The sequence below is a fragment of the Mus caroli genome, unplaced genomic scaffold, assembly GCF_978045245.1.
Source record: "Mus caroli unplaced genomic scaffold, Mus_caroli_1 scaffold_4, whole genome shotgun sequence".
Taxonomy (NCBI): domain Eukaryota; kingdom Metazoa; phylum Chordata; class Mammalia; order Rodentia; family Muridae; genus Mus; species Mus caroli.
Genome location: NW_028227259.1, coordinates 124,998,264 through 125,015,963, shown reverse-complemented (window position 1 = coordinate 125,015,963; position 17,700 = coordinate 124,998,264). Strand labels below are relative to the sequence as shown.

Below are 17,700 nucleotides of genomic sequence, written 5' to 3'. Positions count from 1 at the left end.
ACACAGAGAGATACAAACACACACAATTCCACATACACACACATGCACAGATACACAGTACACACATACTATCTCATACACAAATGCAGACACAGAGATACACACACACACATCCTTATACACACACAGGTACAGACACACAGAGAGACCCCCACACACACACACATACACACACACTCATGGCTTGTTGTGGTTTGTTGTTATTGATCAGACATTAGACAGAACCTCCCGACGTGCGAACATATGCAATTCAAGCTTGAGTTCCTCCCTGTCTTAGGGTTTTACTGCTGTGAACAGACACCATGACCAAGGCAATTTTTATAAAAACAACATTTAATTGGGGCTGGCTTACAGGTTCAGAGGTTCAGTCCATTATCACCAAGGCGAGAGCATGGCAACGTCCAGGCAGGCATGGTGCAGGAGGAGCTGAGAGTTCTACATCTTCATCTGAAGGCTGCTAGCAGAATACTGACTTCCAGGCAGCTAAGACAAGAGAAAGCCCACACCCACAAGGCCACACTCACTCCAACATGGCCACACCTCCTAACAGTGCCATTCCCTGGGCCAACCATATACAAACCACCATATTCTCCTCCTGAATCTCTTGTCTCTCAGAGAACACTGCTGGGGGACAAGACAGATAAAGCAGGCTGTGAGAAAGGCTGTCTGTGCAGGGGTTGAGGGCAGGGGACAGAAGCCTGGAGTCTGATCACAGGTTGGAACCTCCCTCTCTTGGGCTTTGGGCACCTTCCTGTCTTCTCTGGGTCAAGGCCCTGAAGCAGAGCAGGACATGCCCCTGACTCTGGAGCCTCATGGACAGGTCCCACTGGGCTCACAGGAAAACACATGCCCAGTTCTTGTCCACTTGAGGATGGAGGGGAGGCAAGGCATAACAGGCCTACGCTGCAGTCATGCCAGCGCTAAGGCAGGAGGATGGCAATATCCAAGCCACTCTGGGCTATCCAGATGAAGTCTTACCAAAAATGAAATGAAACAAAGCCCAAAACAATAACCAGAAAATACGACAAAAGAGATACTTCGTTGGCACTCCAACCTCCGTCTGTAATAGAAAACACGATCGTGTCAGGAGCCTACATTCTTACTGGGAAGGGGATGCAACTGAGCCCTGAAGGTGAGTTCTGTGACAGGCCACCTGGGCCCCTTGGTCGGGCTGCTGAGAAGGTCAACAGTAGGCTAAACAGGGCCTAGGCCCTTGAGGATATATACAGCTCTTCCCTGAAGCCATGCCTCCCACTTGTCCCCTCTCATCCACTGACAGATCCATTAATTGAGAGTGGGCATAGCCAGAGGGACAGCTCTAAAGGCCACTGCAGTCTGACTCACCCCTCCCCATCCCCAGTCACCATCCTCACACCCATCAAACTCCCATCCTGCCCTGGGGTATGGGTCCAGCATCCCTGCAGCCATGATAAACTCCATCTGGAGGGCACACATGGCATCACTGGGTCCCTAGCATCAGGCAGGCCCTGCCCCAGGAGGGGAGAGGTCCAAGTGCAGGTCCGTCTGTGCCTCAGTGCTGTGATAGAGCCCAGCTGAGTCCCATTGGCCACATGACAAGGAGACAGGGAAGACAGGCTGCTTCATGGACCTGACAGGGGCTTCAGAGTCCACGGGGTCCCAGCCGTTTTTCACTCTATCTGAGTGTCCCCGAGCCAGTGGCTTCAGGTCTCCAAGTCTATGTATGTGTGTTATCTATGTGTGTGTGTGTCTGTGTGAGTGGGTGGGTGTGGGCAACCTCTGTGTTTGTGTATTTTTGTGTGTGTCTGTCTATGTGGTGGTGGTTGGGGGCAACCTGTGGATAGGTGGGTGGGTGGGTGTAGTGACATGTGTGTGTGTGTATGTGTATGTGTGTGTATGCACACACTCATGTCCCTGTGTGTAACAGCCAAGATGAAAATCAGAGGATAACTTTGGGGATTTGATTCTCTCCTTCTACCATAGGAGGTCCTGGGATCAAACCCAGGTCATCTGTGTTGGCAGCAAGCACCTTTACCCACTGAGACATCCTGTGAGTCCATGAAATCTGTGAACGGTGCTAAGATGGCTGTGGAATAAGGAGAGCCAATGGCCTCCACAGGAGTGCAGAGACCACATCTGTGTGGGAAGATTCTCCAGGTAGATGAAGAGAAGGGGGGTGGGGGGACGAAGATGATGGTGACATGTTCTCACCGGCACCTCCCAGGAGCACACAGGGGAACCGTCCCTGTACTTAAAGCATGGGTATTGCAGCCAGGCAGCAGCCTCTCCTGCTAGACGCCGCCAGTCCTTTGGGTTCAAACCGGCTATGTTCCTTGTTGGGTCAGCGGGGTCCAAGATCACAGGCCTGCAGAGCAACATGAAGAGAGGGAAACAAGCTGCTGTCGACTGACTCAGGAACCACTGCACAGGGGTGGGGGAGGAGCCCAGCAGAGAGCTCCTTTTCAAAGATTTTTTTTTTTTTTGTCCCTGCCCCACAGCATATAGAAGCCTGGAGGGATCCTTGGGCATGACCTGGAAAGCCTGGGTTCGAATCCTCTACCCTTTAGTAGCTGTGTGTCCTGGGACAGATCCCTCAGGGTCTCTGATCTGTGACATGAAGAGTGTTGGACCAGACAGGCTCAAAGAATGGGGTGTGGAAACTGAACACAACACAGAATGAAGACATGTCACTCCCTAGGGTGACATAGCACTGTATTATTTACAGGTAATTTGTCCACCTCACATCTTTGGTGCCTCACAGCCTTTATGATGCTGTTACTGTTGGAAAATCTCAGTCCCCACTCCATGTCCCCCCCTTTCCTTTGCTGATTGATTTGGGACAATGTCAGAGCCTTGGTCTCCTCATCTGCAGACAGGAGAGCCCACCCCTGCCTCCCAGGGCTGTAGGATCTCATGTCAACCAGGTGACAGCAGGACAGTGCTCAGTACAGTGGATGCTGCATAGACACAGAGCTCCGACCTCCCCCTTTAAACACAAGTGCAGTCTGACCCTCCACGGGGATCACAGCCATGTGGGGACAGACTACCTGTCTTTTTTGAGCTGTTGGCGCAGGTATTCAGAGACCTCTTGATGTCGAAAGTCATAATACACTGTCCAGTAGATTCGAAGCTGTTTGTACTTGGTAACCAGTTCCAAGACGGTTCGGAAGCCCTGGGCTGTGTTGAATTTAGTTACTCGACTCCCATGCTCCCAGGCATAGACTGTGAGCAGCTCCAGGGCGTACTGTGGGGGCAGCGGGTCCCCCAGCTTCTCCTTACACTGAGAAGAGAAAGGCAATGAGAAAAAAACGGGGTTCCTGGTGGTTGTGTGTGGGGCTGCTTCTCACAGGCTCAATTCAGCTGCCACCTGATGATGTCATTACAGGGTTATTGTCACACTGTCACGCCCAGTCACTTGAATTCAGTCTATGCCTTCTTGTGCTATAGCCAAGAGTGGTTGAGATGGACACTGTGTGCTCCACAGACTGTGCACGTAACTAACAGGCCCAGGAGGAATCAAGACACCATGAGTGACAGCTAGGAGTGAGGGTGGGGCGGGACATAAGGAGTGCTCACTGTGGAAGTTCGACTGTGGTCTCTGAAGTAACTGGGAAGGGGCCAGGGAGATGGCTCAGAGGTAAAGCGCCTCCCTCCCCATGCAGGGATGAGAACTGGACGTCAGATCCCCAGCATCTATGTGTTGTCAGGCTCTTGAGGAAGCTGACTCCTCATCCCTGTTCAAGGGGATAAAGATGGGGCTCCCTCGGGCTGTATGACTGTCCAGAACTGCTAATCTAGCACACGGAGTGTCATGTGTGAAACCCTGACTGATTATACAAGGTGGGGCATGACTCAGAACCTGCTCTCACACTCTGCCCTCAAATCCTAATGGACACACATGCCCACACATACACATGTGTTTTCATGAATAGGTATAAATACACACACATAAAAACACTCAGTATATAATAAGAAATCACACATTTAAAGACATAGCTTGACAAGACAGGAAAATCAAAGTATAAAAAGTGACATGAAGGGTTTGCCAACAATGGGAGAAAAATCCAAAGACACAAATGAAGCAGAAGCCATGGAATGGTGAATCAGACACCGCTGAAGAGAGTTAGGAGACTGGAAAGTAGACTAGAAGAAATCACCTAGAACAGGCAGAGAAAATCCTCCCTCCTCTCAGACCCTACTCCTTGCCCCTCCTACAGCATCATCTCCCCCCATCTCCACTCACCCCTGCTTCTCTCTCATCCCCTCCCCTCTGATTCCCTTCCACCCACTTTTTTTTTTTACATTGTTTTTTCTCACTGCTTTTGCTAATTTTGATTCTTTTTGCCAAAGTGACACAGAATCATCTGGAGAAGATGGACCCACAACTGAGAAAATGCCTCCATCAGCCTGGCCTGGAGTTAAGCCTATGGGGCATTTCCTTGATCAGTGTAGAAGGGCCCCACCCATTGTGGGCATTGCCTGTCCTGGGCAGGTGGTCCTGAGTTGTTTGTAAAAATCAGACTGATCGCCCAAGGGTATCAGGCAGCTAGCAGAGTTCCTCCATGGCCTCAGCTTCAGTTCCTGCCTCTGCTTCCCTCAAAGATGGAGTGAGATGCAGGAACATGAGCCAGACAGTCCATTTCCACCCAATTTACTTTGCAGCAGCACCTTTACCACAGCAGTCAGAGCAAACTAGGACAGAAACTGGTCCTAGGGAGGAGGGGCACTGCTGTGGCTGACCCGCCATGGTGCTCCTTGGAAGGATTGAGAAAGGATTCTGGAACTTTGGGTTGGAGAGCTGTGGAGAGCTGAGAGCCTACCAGGCTGTTTGTGGGAACTTGGAAGACAGGAGTGCTGAGAGGCAGGCAGGTGACAGAGGCTGGAGTGAGGTTTCAGAGAAAAGCAAGGACCCCAATTGGGCTGTTTGTATGCTGTGTTTGCATTCAGAATCAGTAATTTCTCATCAGTTGGGGATGAAAATCTGCTATGATAAAGAAGAAACCTGCACCATTGGGGGCAAATCTTTTGGAAAGAGTTTCTTCATAGTCAGCAAGAGTAGGTATAAGCAGACTGAGCCAGGGTGATTCCATAATGGGCTTCAAACAGGCATATCAGGAGACTAGGCCTGAATTTGTGTTTCTCAGAACTGTACAAGTCCAAGCAAGTCATTTATTGGAAAAACCCCAGGCCTAGAGCATCCAATCAGAAACTGCCCAACCATCAGAAGCTTCCCTGCCACCTGGCCTAGGGAAAGAACAGAGTCAGCAACAGTTTCCAGGCTTCCCCAGTGACAGTTTCTAGCCCCCCAGCAATGGTTCTGGAATGTCCCTAGAATAGAGCCAACCAATCAAGAAAAATGTCACCTACTCTTTCATGGAATTCCACTAATGTGCTTTAAATTGAGCCTGTGATCTCATCTGGGCATCTCCATCTTGGTTAATGATAGACCCCAGCATGCTGGACTCACACAGAATAAAAACGCTCTTTGCTTTTGCATACAATTTGAGTGCAGGACATCATTCTTTGGAAAACCATGGACTCTATCAGCTGTAGTCCAGGGGTCCCAAGACTGCATCTCCAAGTGTCAATCACACCTGGAACTGCAGAGAGGTCTCCCAGATTTCAAGTCCCATGAGAACTGCTGGACTGAAGGGGCCTTGGAGAGCAGCTGAGGCCTGGTACTGCGAAAGGCCAGGAGAAGCCATTGGTGAAAGTGCAGCCTCAACAGCAGTGGAGACCCCAAGATACTGGCCTTGCCCTGAGCAGGAGATCACTGTCAGGAACAGAGCACTGTGAGAACTGAGCTGGCCTGAGCCTGACACCTGCTGTGTGTGCTGTGGATGGCAGAGCCTGAGAAGCTCAGAGAACTGTGAGTCCCAGATATCAGATACTGAGCCTTTTGCTCTGTTGGCCTTTGGTTGTGTTTTAATTAGATTGTGACAGTGACTTGGTTCTTCCCTCTTGCAGTAAGAACGTATTTAACTTGTGTTTTTAATAGTATAAGAGCCCACCGTTGAGAGACTAGTGTCTTCTTATGTGTCGTAGCTTCTTTAGGTTTGGTTTTTAATTTGGGGACTTTAAAGCTGCACTGTGTTTTATGATGTGATAGCGACAGGAGATCTTAGGGACAAGTGAGAAGGGAAAGGTTATGGTTCAACCGTGGTTTGTTTGCGTGCCATGTTGAAAAGGGGTCAACTGTGCTGCTTAATTTTTGTCCACTCAACACCAGCTAGCCTCCTCTGGTAGGAGTCCATCTTGCTCAGTAAAATGCCTATGCATCTGACTGGCTTGGGTAGTTTGTGAGCATGTTACCAATCACTGATTGATGTGGGTGGGACCAGACCACTGTGGTTGGAGCCATGAATGGAATGTGGCCTTGGGCTGTGTAGAAATGGCTGCTGAGTGCGTCATGGACAGCAAACAGTGAGCAGAATTCCTCCATGGCCTCTGCTTCAGTTATTCCTCTGACTTCCCTCAATGATGGAGTGTGCCTTAGATGTGTAAACATAAGAATATCCTGCTTGGCCAGGCGTGGTGGCGCACACCTTTAATCCCAGCACTTGGGAGGCAGAGGCAGGTGGATTTCTGAGTTCCAGGCCAGCCTGGTCTACAAAGTGAGTTCCAGGACAGCCAGGACTACACAGAGAAACCCTGTCTCGAAAAAAAAAAAAAAAAAAAAAAAAAGAATATCCTTCCTTCCCAGGAGGGTTTTGGTCATGTGATAAAGTTATTACCTCAATAGACAACGAACTAGAGTATACATTTTCTCTACCCCGTGTCTACATTCTGTACAGATGAAGCGCACAGTGACCAGGCCAATGCCTTACCAGTTGGTACCAGTGCGTGACCAGGCGGATGAGGCGCTTCAGCTTGGTTGGACGACAGTTCAGGAAGTACTTCCGAAGCCCCATAAAGCAGGAGGATAACTCGCCCTCCTTCCCCGGCGGGATATGCCCACTGATGAGATTGGCGTAGAATTGTTGGTTAGGCTTCTTGAGGATGTTAAGATGATCTGTAAAGAAGATTTCATTCAGTGGAACAGCTCAGCCCCTCTCTGAGGTTCCTCAGTCTCCCCAGGTCCAGAATCACAGCCTATGGGGTTCAGCGAACAGGCAGAGTTTTCCCCAAGCAGGCATAGCTCCGCATAAACCCATCTGCCCCACCACTCCTCAGGACTGCACACATGCTGTGCACTACAAAGTCCTTGCTCCCAGTTTGCTCTAGTGGGGGTCTTTCTTGCAGGCCTGGAGACAGTGGTGGGAGGAACCAGCACACTGTGGTCACACACACGTGATCAACCACATCTGGTTCTAGCGTCTTCTGCATGGTTCTTGTCAACGCTGTGCATTCCTGCGTGTGTCAAAGTTCACTATGGAGCAGTCGGCTGCATTCATATATCACGTCTCACGCTGACAGAGTCTCTGCTCTATTTTGTGTATGGATAGCGAGTGTTCCTGAGGAGGTATTCCTATATGTTCAGAGACACCTAGGGTGTCTTTCCTTTAGTTTGTCGGCTCGTTTCTTTGTGTCAGAGTCTGTCTGTAAATGTGGAGCTTGGCTGGAATCCTGCAGGTCTTACAGATTCTCCTGTCTTTTGCCCCCATAGTGATCAGGTATCTAGGTCAATGTATGGCACTTCCTAAGTTTAGGTGGATATTGGGCATTTGAACTCAGGTCCTCATGCTTGAGCAGCAATCACCCTTATCCACTGAGCTGTCTCCCCAGCCACTGTGTGTTTTCGGTGGGTGATTTTCTGTAGTGATAAGTTAATATCATGTGGTTTTGTTTGTCCAGATCCTGACAGGAACAAGATATGGCAGTGTTAGGGTGTGTGTGTGTGTGTGTGTGTGTGTGTGTGTGTGTGTATGTGTGTCTGTGTCCTGTGCACTTATAGAGTAGAAGAGCAGCAGACTAGGGAATAGATGTGTGTTTAGGTGTGTGTGCACATTTGAGTAGTCTAGGCAGGCTGTGCCTTAGGTGTGTGCACATGTGTGCCATGCAGCAGGCCACACCATCAGACTGTGATGCTGACACAGGGCAAAGCCACTCACGGATGGAGCTTGGACAAGCCTGTCACTCAGTGACCATGGAGGTTATGGGCTAGTCTAGATTAGTGTCAGGGTCTAGTTACAATAGGGCTCATTGCTTATGTCATCTTCTATAGGGCTGTGGCTATCGTCCTCTTTGGCTGTTGCCCACACTACCATTCCCAAGGCAGTCCTTCTGGGGTGGAGCCCCTCCCCACTGGAAAGCTGCTGAGGCTGAGGAAGTCCATGACCCAGACAGGCTTCTGTGGAACCTGCTGTCACAGCTCATTTCTGGTCACCCCCTCTGAGCCCCCTCCCCTAAACAAGGTTCTAAGCCTTTTGCAGCTTCCCACGGCAGGCTGCCCTGGTCCTACTCCCAGGCTGGCCCTCTCAGTCCCTGCTGTCTGAGACTCTGGACTGTTTCCATGGCTCTCTTTAAGCCAAGGGCTAGGCTGGCCTTGTCACTAAGTTAACAGCAGAAGTTCACACAGTGGCCAACAGGGGGTGCTGTGCTTCCCCCAAATGTAAAGCCTCAAGTATTCGCTAAGCTCCCCCAAGATCCCACTGTGCTCTCAGGAGTGTTTCCTGAGTTGGACAATCTGTAATTTTGGCGACACACGCTGTATCAGGCCTGGTAAAAGATTGTTGCAGGATATTTGATCACACTGTGAACCCTGAGATTGAGTTGTTTATTGGAAAAACCTGGTTTTAGGTGTGGTGTGGCTCAGCCTTAGCACACACCCTTAATCCAGGAGCTTTCTGCTTGAATATTGTAAACAGGATTAAATAAAGTCAATTATAGATCAAGAGGCAGAGCAAGCAACCAGCTGACCAGAAGCGAACATGGGATTATTAAGAAGAAACCATAGAGAGTAAGAGGGAGTCAGGAGGAGGGATAGAGAGACCACAGGAAGTAGAGGGGAGGGACATTCAGTTTGAAAGAGGTTATGAGACAGCATGAGAAGGGGATGCATTCTGGAACATTCTGGCTCAGGAGGAAGGTCAGCTGGATGCTTTCTCTGCCTCCCTGAGCTAGCAGGATTTTACCACAGTATCTGGCTTTGCAAGTCTTCATTGGTAAAATTGAATAATTGAGATTTTTGTCAAAAGATAAGATCTTTTAATGTGTAAAATTATAAAATGTGTGTGCATGTGTGAGTTGGGTGGCTGCATCTGCAGTTTTACTGAGGGGCCAGAGCTCCAATGAGAAGATCTGCGTCCTGTGCAAACTCTCCTGCAGACACCCCAGGTCTCTGCACAGCTCTGAGGGAGAAGATTCACGAGTTTGTTATTTTCAGTGAAGTCTACACTGTCTCATGTTTAAGAAGACAAAACCCACAGCTAGCCGTGAGTAGGACTGGTATGCTGAGGGAGCATCTAGTGTGACTTCCTCCCGTAAGTGAGCCAGCAGGCTGCTCAATGTCCCTGTGGGATGGATTCTGTCTCCCCACTATCAAATTTCCAAAATCCCTCCTCCCCAGCGCAGCTTTAAAGAGATATTCTCTCTAGTTGAATTTCTCAAATGATAATGGTTTTCAGTTCAGGGATGGAAGGTGTGGGCTGGGGAGATGGCTCAGTCAGTAACGTGCTTGGCTCACAAGCATGAGGATCCCCGTTGGAATCCCAGAACTCAGAGAAAAAGCCAGTGTTTGTGGGTAGGATTGTAATCTCAGAACTGAGAAAGGGGAGACTCGAGGGTCCCCGGGGCTCTTCCCAGCCAGTCAGGCTCAAGTGTGAATTCTGAACTAGGTCTCAAAAAAGACGGATGACTCTTGAGATGTGTTAGCCATGGTTCAGGATCACACCCACACACAAGAGAACACCTACGAAACACACATGTGACCACAAACACAGAGGTGGAACTAGAAGGGAGGATGAAGGCATGCAGAAGGGTGAGCTGAGGCTCTCTGGCAGGCTGCCTTACCCAGTAAATCATAAGCTGGCAGCACATCAAACTTCACCTCCTTCAGCAGGTCGGGGGCACTCAGCTTGAAGCTCAGAGCCCGGGAGTTAGGACTCCTTAAACTGTGGACCTCAAACTTCACTCCAAAACGTCTCTCATGCTGAATCTCGCACAGCTGTTTCTTAATTTCCTTAATCAACACTCCCTGTTGGTTTAACCGATCCTCAAAGTAGGTGAGATTGTTAAGAAACACCACCAGGTCAGCGTCTGACCTGCCCTTGAGTGCAGTGCATTTGCCCTGAAAGACAAGAATGAGAATGACAAAGGACAGGGAGAGCCATGCTGGGCGGTCCAGATGCTGAACTGGAGTCCATCACCAAGGTGATAGATGGATGGATGGATGGATGGATGGATGGATGGATGGATGGATGGATGGAGCAAGCTGCTAGATGTGCAGGAGAATATTAGTCAGCCCTGAAGAGTGACATCAGGATCTATGTAGGAAAATAGAGGGTGCTGGATCTCCTCTTGATACAGATGATAAACCACACTGTGAAGGGAAAATATCCATGTTCATCTGTGGAGTCTCTGTGTGTTCAAGTGTGTGTGTGTGGGGGGGGGCTGTGTATGGGAGTGGGGGAGAGGTCTAAATGAAACAAGCACAGAAGAGTTTTGGGGAGGGCACAATAGCACTCATGCAGCGCCCACATTAGCTGCACACATGTGACATACCATCAGAGAGCGAATCTCTGGGGAGGGTCTGGTGGGAGGTAAAGGATAGTAGAGATTGGAAGGAGACTATGACTAAATTAATACAGATATATGAAAATGTAGCCATAGTCCCATGGTTGGCATTGTTAGCTGGGAGGAAATATGTGCAAGTGACATCATTAAAGAGAAAATGGCCTTGTGTGATATAGAATTGCATATAACATCATAGAGAAACTGAAAAAACAATAAAGGTGATCCAAGTCTGTAAAACAAATATCGTAAAAAGAAGAATTCATGCTGAACAGAGCCTCCCTAAATAAAATGCTGAGAATCATCACTAACACGTGTACATGAGCATCAGCCACTGTTGAGAGAGGGCATTACAAATTGTCACATCTCCGGATGGAGAGGTGGGTCACTAGCTAAAACTGCCTGCTGTTCCTGCAAATGATCTCAGTTTAGTTCCCAGCACCCAAGCAGGCCAGCTCAGAGCCACCTATGTAACTGCAGCTCTAAGAGATCTGACACCCCCCTTTTCAATTCTGACCAAACCTGCACTAACACATACAGAACCCCACTCACAACTAAAAATGTAGAAATACAGTCAACTAAAAACAAGAAAACAACTTCATTTCTGCACCCTTCACAGAGCCTGAGAGTTAGGTACCATTGTCATGAAATGTGATTTGACAGACCGGGAACCGAGCCCAGAGAGGGTCTATCAATCTAGTCACACAGCAGGCGAGTCCTGGTCTGTGCTCCGTGTCACATTTGACTTAGTCTATGTGACCTTGTCATCCTGGGGCGTGGAACACTGGACATGGAGAAGGTAGTTAAGTTACCCTAAGTCACACAGCAGTGCCCCACCACCCGCCCCTCCACTTTCCAGAAAACTGCTTTGCCATTCTGGGCCTCAGTTTCCCTGACTCTGAAATGGACATAGCCTGGGAGTGGGGAACATAAACTGTAGCTGAGGCTCCTTCTCCAATACAGATGTGGGACTTGGGGGAAAGAACCCATCGCCAGCTGTGATCAGAATTGAAGAGGAGGGATCAGGGTTGCAGCCTGGCTTCTGAAAGTCCTGTCCCACCCCATCTCCGTCAGTTCAGGCTGAGGAAGGCTCACCTTCACCCCCTTAGAGGCCCTCATTCGGCGGACGGGGCCCTGGAAGGATCTGTCCTTCAGGAGAGCACACAGGGCATCTATGGTTTCTCTGAGGTCAGCACAGAAGCTGGTGTCCGGAAGATGATTCTCTATGAACTTATCAAGCTTCGAGGCCGGGATGCTCCTCAGATCCTGCTCCATCCTAGGTCCAGGAGCTTTTACCTCTGCAGCCAGCCTGGCTGAAGCAGAAATGGGACTTTCAGTTTCCATTTCCCGGGAAGGGCGCGGATATGCAAATCATCCAGGCCCGAGCAGCCAATGGCGTAAGGGCTTCTGAACAGGTACCTCCCCATCCAAGCCTGAGCTTTCTTAAGATCCGGCCCAGGGAAGGAATGCGTAACGAAACTGACCTGGCTTTCTTGGGATTTCTTCTGGAAAAAAAAGGCTGTTACACGGCACGTTTTAGGAGCAATCTGTGCACGTAGAAGAAGGGAAACGGAATCAGGAAACCGCAGAAGGTGGCTGGTGGCTCCTGAGCTCGGCTTCCATCTCCTGCAAACGTTTTAGGCGGAACTGCTTTTTTTTTTTTTTTTTTTTTTTTCTTTTTAAGAACAGCACCTCCCCAGGTTTTGTTTTTCCTTTACCTCTGGACTTGCAGGTCTAGGATTACAGACAATTCTAACAGAAAGCTTAAACTTCCCAGAAGCCCCCTCTCCTACTCACACCCTACATTTTCCCCTGTGGTGCTGGGGGCCGGGGTGAGGGTGGGGTCTGGGCATCCCCAAGGGTGAAGTACAGGCTGTACCACCAAGCTGGAGACAGGACAGGTCAGCAATGGCTATTAAAGTGAGCTGTCTTTCAGGGCCCTGGCAAGGTTGAAAATCAGCCTTTGGGTGGCATACCCAAGGCCTCATCAAAACAGTGTGATGCCCTCCAACCCCTGCCTCCATCTTCTCATCTCTTGTTTAGAGGGCAGAGAGAGGGCTCAGAGTTTAAGAGCTCGGGCTGTGCTTCCAGTTCCAATTCTGAGAACTGACATGACAGGTCCCAAACACACACACACACGTGCACACGCATTCACATGCACACGCACAGGGCATGCACACACTAAATACACTCCTGAGCTTGCCTGTGCACATATGCACACAAATACACAAACAAGTGTATACTCACACGTGCACACCCGTACATTAACCAGGATGTACTGCGATGAGGAAATGAAAGTCTGGCCTTCTGCAGGAGCAAGATTGGCCTTTATGCAGCTCCAGGAAGGAAGCCATTGCTAGTGGAGACTGCTCACCGGGCACAGGAAGCTCCAGGGGATTAGGGTGGAAATGGGACCTTTGGGGGTCTGCAGACCTAGTCCTGCTTCCCCAAGCTGGTGGGTTTTGGTGGGATGCTTACCCCGTTGGCCTCCCTGATCCTCACTGCACCCTGACATCAGCACCATGTCTCCTCCTGCAGGGAGTCACTCAGACTGCCTGGGGCTTCTAGGTCATTAACCCTTCACATGCAGGAAACAGGGAAGAAAAACAGCATTGTGGGTGGCCCTAGCAGTCCAGCAGGCAGAGGCTGATGCAGGAGGATGGATAATGGAGACTGGTCCATCCTGGGCTACACCACAGCTGGATTCACTCCAGAGTGTGAGGGGGAAAAAAACCTAAAACAGATGAAGAAATGAATGGGGGGAAAAAGGATCCTGCCCAATGCTGTGGCTGAGAACACACTCTGGGCAGTAACACAGTTCTTTCCTTAAAGAAACAGGAGCGGGAAGTTCTGCTGACCAAGGTTGTGTCATTCCAGGTCAGAGGTGAGCCCTCAGCACAAAGTGTCAGCTGCTTTAAATTCCTTTTGGTCAGCCAGGTGTAGTGTCAGAGGCCTTTGATCCCAGCACTCTGGGGTCAGAGGAAGTTGGACCTCTGTGGGCTTTTTTTTTTTTTTTTTGGCTAGCCTGGTCTACAGAGTGAGTTCCATGATAGAGCTCAGTGGTGAGATCCCGTCTTGAAAAATAAACAACAACAAATTGTTGTTGGTTTTTGTGAGCCACCAAATAGCTCTGGGAAGTGAGCCCAGGTCCTCTGCAAGAGCATCCAGTGCCTGGCCCTCCTCTGCGCCATCTCCCCAGACCCCAGGTACAATCTTCTTGGCCTCATTGGGAGGCATGGTGGATCCTGAGGGAACTGGGATGCTGAAGGCCCCTCCCACAAGTGCCAGGATGGGAGGACGGGAGGCCAGCTGAGGGTCCTGAGCAGATCTGGGGGAGGACCAAGCTAATTGTGCTTTAGATAGTCTATACATTTATTTCCTGTGTGTGAGCATGTGAGGACAGAGGACAGCTTGTAGGAGTCGGCTCTCTCTCCTTCCACCACGGGGGTCCTGGGACCAAACTCAGGCCACCAGGCTTGGTGACAAACACCTGTGCCCTCTGAGCTATCTCAGTGACCCTTTTTGTTCTTGGTTTGGGAGACAGTCTCATAGGCTAGGCTAGCCTTCAACTTGCAGCAATCTCCCTGCCTCTGTGCTGGGATTATAGTGTGTCCAGCTCATCTCTACTCGGCCGACACCCCCCCCCCCCCCGTATCCTAGCGAGTATCACTAAGCCCAGTGAGGTCAATACCCCTGAAAGCCTGACTGAGTCTGGGAGTGCCCAGATGACAAGGTTTAAGACCCTGAACCACTCTCTTGGCCACATAGCCAGCTTCTGCTGGGGATACACTGCTTTCTTCATGAGCCCCATGACCCAGCCCACACTGTGTCAGCTCTGTCTGCCCTGATTGGGCCCAGACTCAGCTCCACCTCCAGCTCCCACTTAGGATTTAAAAAAACAAAAACAAAAAACAAACAAAAACCCCCATGGCTTGCTGGAGATCGAGAGTTCTGTGGACTAGACACACTCAACACTTCCTCCTGGCTTGAGCCTGCCTCTCCTGCTTTCTCCCAACCTCCTGGGGGGGGGGGTACCCTCCCCAGCTCAGGAGCATCGTCTTGGATGGGTGCTGTACACCAGAGCCCAAATATAGGGCAGGCATGTGGGATGACATTGCTGAAGCCCGTGCCACAGGTCAGGGGTTTCATGGATAATGCAACTGCAAGGCCCCGGGGACGTTCCAAAATCTTAATGTCAGAGACAGAATAAGCACCTGGCCAACGTGAGGGAATGATGTCTGTGGGGACAGCGTTTCCTGCCATGTCATCCTTTGCAGTCTCCGTAGTAACTGAGAGAAAAGAACAATTAGCCTGCTCAGGAGTCCCAGTGTTAATGAAAATTCTCAGCCTGGTAGGCATGTCCTATGCTGGTAGGCGTGTCCTATGCTGGCCTTGTAGGCGTGTCTTATGCCAGGATAAGGGATCTGCCTCCCCTCTTGGCTGTGTGGCAGTGGCTGCATGGAGCACTGTGCACAGAAGGGTTCTGAAGCCTTTGGCAGTGGGCGCTATATTGATTAGTGATGCCTGCTGCATAGAGAGCACTGTACACAGAAGGGTTCTGAAGCCTTTGGCAGACTCCTCAGCTGACGCTGTATCTATTAGTGATGTCTGCTGCTAGTACTGGGAAGAGCAGGGAGTGCCTCAGAGGGCTTGCATGGCTCTCACATTTACCCCTGTGGTTACCTGGTAGCAAGAAGCTGAACTTCAGCAAGTGGGCTGACATGAAGGCAGCTGACTTTAGTCACTATGGAGGTGGGGATTGGCCAGCAAAGGGGAAATCGTTTCAACTCTGCACAGGGGGCAGCGAGTTGGGAAGGTGAGGGGAGTACAGGCAGTTGGAAAAGAAACTCTCAGGATTCCCGGGTGACTCCAGGAACTAGAGAAACTGTCCTGGAAGAACCTGGCCTTGGGAGGAACTGACCAGCTCAGCGGGAATAAATTGCTCATGTGTCTCAGGGACTCAATTCAGTGGGGTTGAAATCCTCTTGAGGAGCCAAGGATGGTCATTCACACCTGCAACCAAGCCCAGCCTTCTAGAGGTGGAGGTGGGGCGTCTGAGGGATCGGAAATTCAAAGTCAGCCTAGGCTACATATGCAGTTCCAGGCCATCCTGGACTATAGGAGACCCTGTCAAGAGGAACGGGGGCAGGGGGGAGGTGGTTTCTAGATGTATTTATCTGGCTTTCAGGTCACGGAGAATGTGGGATATGGATTCATCAGTGAAGGCTCCTTCTGAGCTGGGAAGTACTGAAACCCAGGGAGGTCATCTGATGCTCTGTGTGATTTTAGTTATCATCACCGTGGTGAGTGTGGGCTGGAAGTCTAAGGCCCAGGTCCCTCCCATTCCTAGCTTCCTTGGGTCTTTATTTCCTCATCTGTTTGATAAATGAATCAACTGCACAATTCCCCATTCAAGTCTAGGTTCTTGTGTGTGTGTGTGTGTACATGTGTACATGATCATACATGTGTGCATGTGTGTAGGTGGTAGTCTAAGGTCAGCAATGGTGTCTTTCTCTCTTGCACTCCACTTATTTTTTGAGGCAGGGTCTCTCAGTGAATCCTATAGCCCACTGATGGGATACAAGCCGCTGGTCCGTGAGCACCAGGGCTCCCCCTCCTCCTGCCTCTGCCTCCTGGTACTAGGATTATAGCCCCATACCTCACACCCAGCTTTATTGTGTGTGTCCCTGATGTAGGTGGGACACTATGCCGTGACATGCATGTGCAGGTCAGGGAACCCTCTCTTTGCACATTTAGGTGGGTTCCAAGGATTGAAATCTAGTTTCTGGGCCAGATCCACACAGAGAGGGTTTTAACAAACCATCGCCACAGGTCTCTGCCAAGCTGGGGACCCATCATGGCCTCACTGAGACTCCCATGGGAGTCCTTTTCACTTCTCCAGCCCCTTCAGCAGTCAGCACTGGACACTACCTTCCAGTTGTTGGAAGAAGAGAGACCTATTCACATGCTCATACACAGGAAATTCATGTAATAGAATATTTAAAGCACAATTATCTTGGCTCTGACACAGATCTGCTCAGGACCCTCACCTGGCCTCTTGTTCTTCCATCCTTGCACTTGTGGATGGGGCCTTCAGCATCCCAGTTCCCTCAGGCAAGGTCAGGGTTCACCAAGGAGCCTCTGCTATCAACAAGGCTATGAAGACTATCTTATTTGCTAAGGGTGAGCCTCTGATCTGAATGACAAGGCCATGGCTTCTGCTTCTTCAAAAGAAAATCCCTTAAAGCCACCTGAGTTGTGGCCATAACCATGGGCAAAGCCACTGTTCAAATAATTTCCTCAGTTTTCTGCAGCAGTTGCAATGGTGATTTAGGCATGTGGGGTATGCTCTGTGTGTGTGTGTGTGTGTGTGTGTGTGTGTACACATATGTGTGTGGGAGGGGCTTTTTACAGTTTTATGAAACCGAGCCTCATGTAGCCCAGGCTGGCCACGAACTCTGTACCTTCTGTGCCAACCTCCCAGGACTTGGGATCACAGGGGTGGACCACCCTGCCTTGATGAATATTCACTCCTGCTGAGCAAAGAGAGGCTGGCATGGAGACAGGCTCCCACTCATGAGGGTGTGTCCTGGGCACAAGTCAACAATTTATGCTATTGAAGTGGAGAGTGGCAAGTAAAAACCCAGGTGGTTACAGCTGGGGAGAGAGGCACACCCCTGTGACCTCAGCACTTGGGGGGCAATGGGAAAGGTCCCCAGGTTCACATCCATCCTGAGAAAAGAAGTGAGATCCCATATTAAAGAAGGATGTGAAACCTTTGTCCTCTATGGATGGACAGACAGAGGTGGGAGTAAAGGGCAGAAAGATTGGTTTGGATTAGGCCTTGGACAATAGCCACATCATGGGTGTGCATCTGAGAACCCAAAGACCTGTGAGACACTAAGTCTGAACTAGAAGCTAACCAGGACCTTGCAGATTACAATATCCAGCAAGGACCAGTCACCTGTGACAAACCCACCACAGCTGTGCTGAAATGGGTGCCTACCATTTTCTGGATTTATCTAGCTTGATCTTCATGTTTTACTGACG

General features: G+C 50.0%; 1 protein-coding gene across 2 annotated transcripts; it reads right to left on the bottom strand.

Annotated features, from left to right (window-relative positions):
- Positions 1 to 321: 321 nt before the first annotated feature.
- LOC110293991 (inactive 2'-5'-oligoadenylate synthase 1B) lies at positions 322 to 11,966 on the bottom strand. Of its 2 annotated transcripts, XM_021161919.3 has the most exons (6): positions 11,746 to 11,966; positions 9,931 to 10,207; positions 6,807 to 6,991; positions 3,027 to 3,259; positions 2,191 to 2,344; positions 322 to 1,060 (listed from the first exon to the last, which is right to left on the bottom strand). In XM_021161919.3, the coding sequence occupies exons 1-6, from the start codon at positions 11,923 to 11,925 to the stop codon at positions 959 to 961; spliced, it is 1,131 nt and encodes a 376-aa protein (XP_021017578.1). In that variant the 5' UTR covers positions 11,926 to 11,966; the 3' UTR covers positions 322 to 958. The 2 variants fall into 2 exon arrangements, with proteins under 2 accessions (XP_021017578.1, XP_029333190.1); XM_029477330.2 differs by lacking the exon at positions 322 to 1,060 and having other exon boundaries at positions 1,067 to 2,344.
- Between the last annotated feature and the right edge of the window lie 5,734 nt (positions 11,967 to 17,700).

Bases quoted from the DNA above. Each gene is read 5' to 3' on its own strand.
- LOC110293991 (XM_029477330.2), bottom strand. From the start codon at position 11,925: ATGGAGCAGGATCTGAGGAGCATCCCGGCCTCGAAGCTTGATAAGTTC. The intron at 10,208-11,745 runs GTGAGCCTTCCT...CTTGTCTTTCAG, and splicing joins GGGCCTCTAAGGGGGTGAAG to GGCAAATGCACTGCACTCAA. The intron at 6,992-9,930 runs GTAAGGCAGCCT...TCTTCTTTACAG, and splicing joins GCCAGCTTATGATTTACTGG to ATCATCTTAACATCCTCAAG.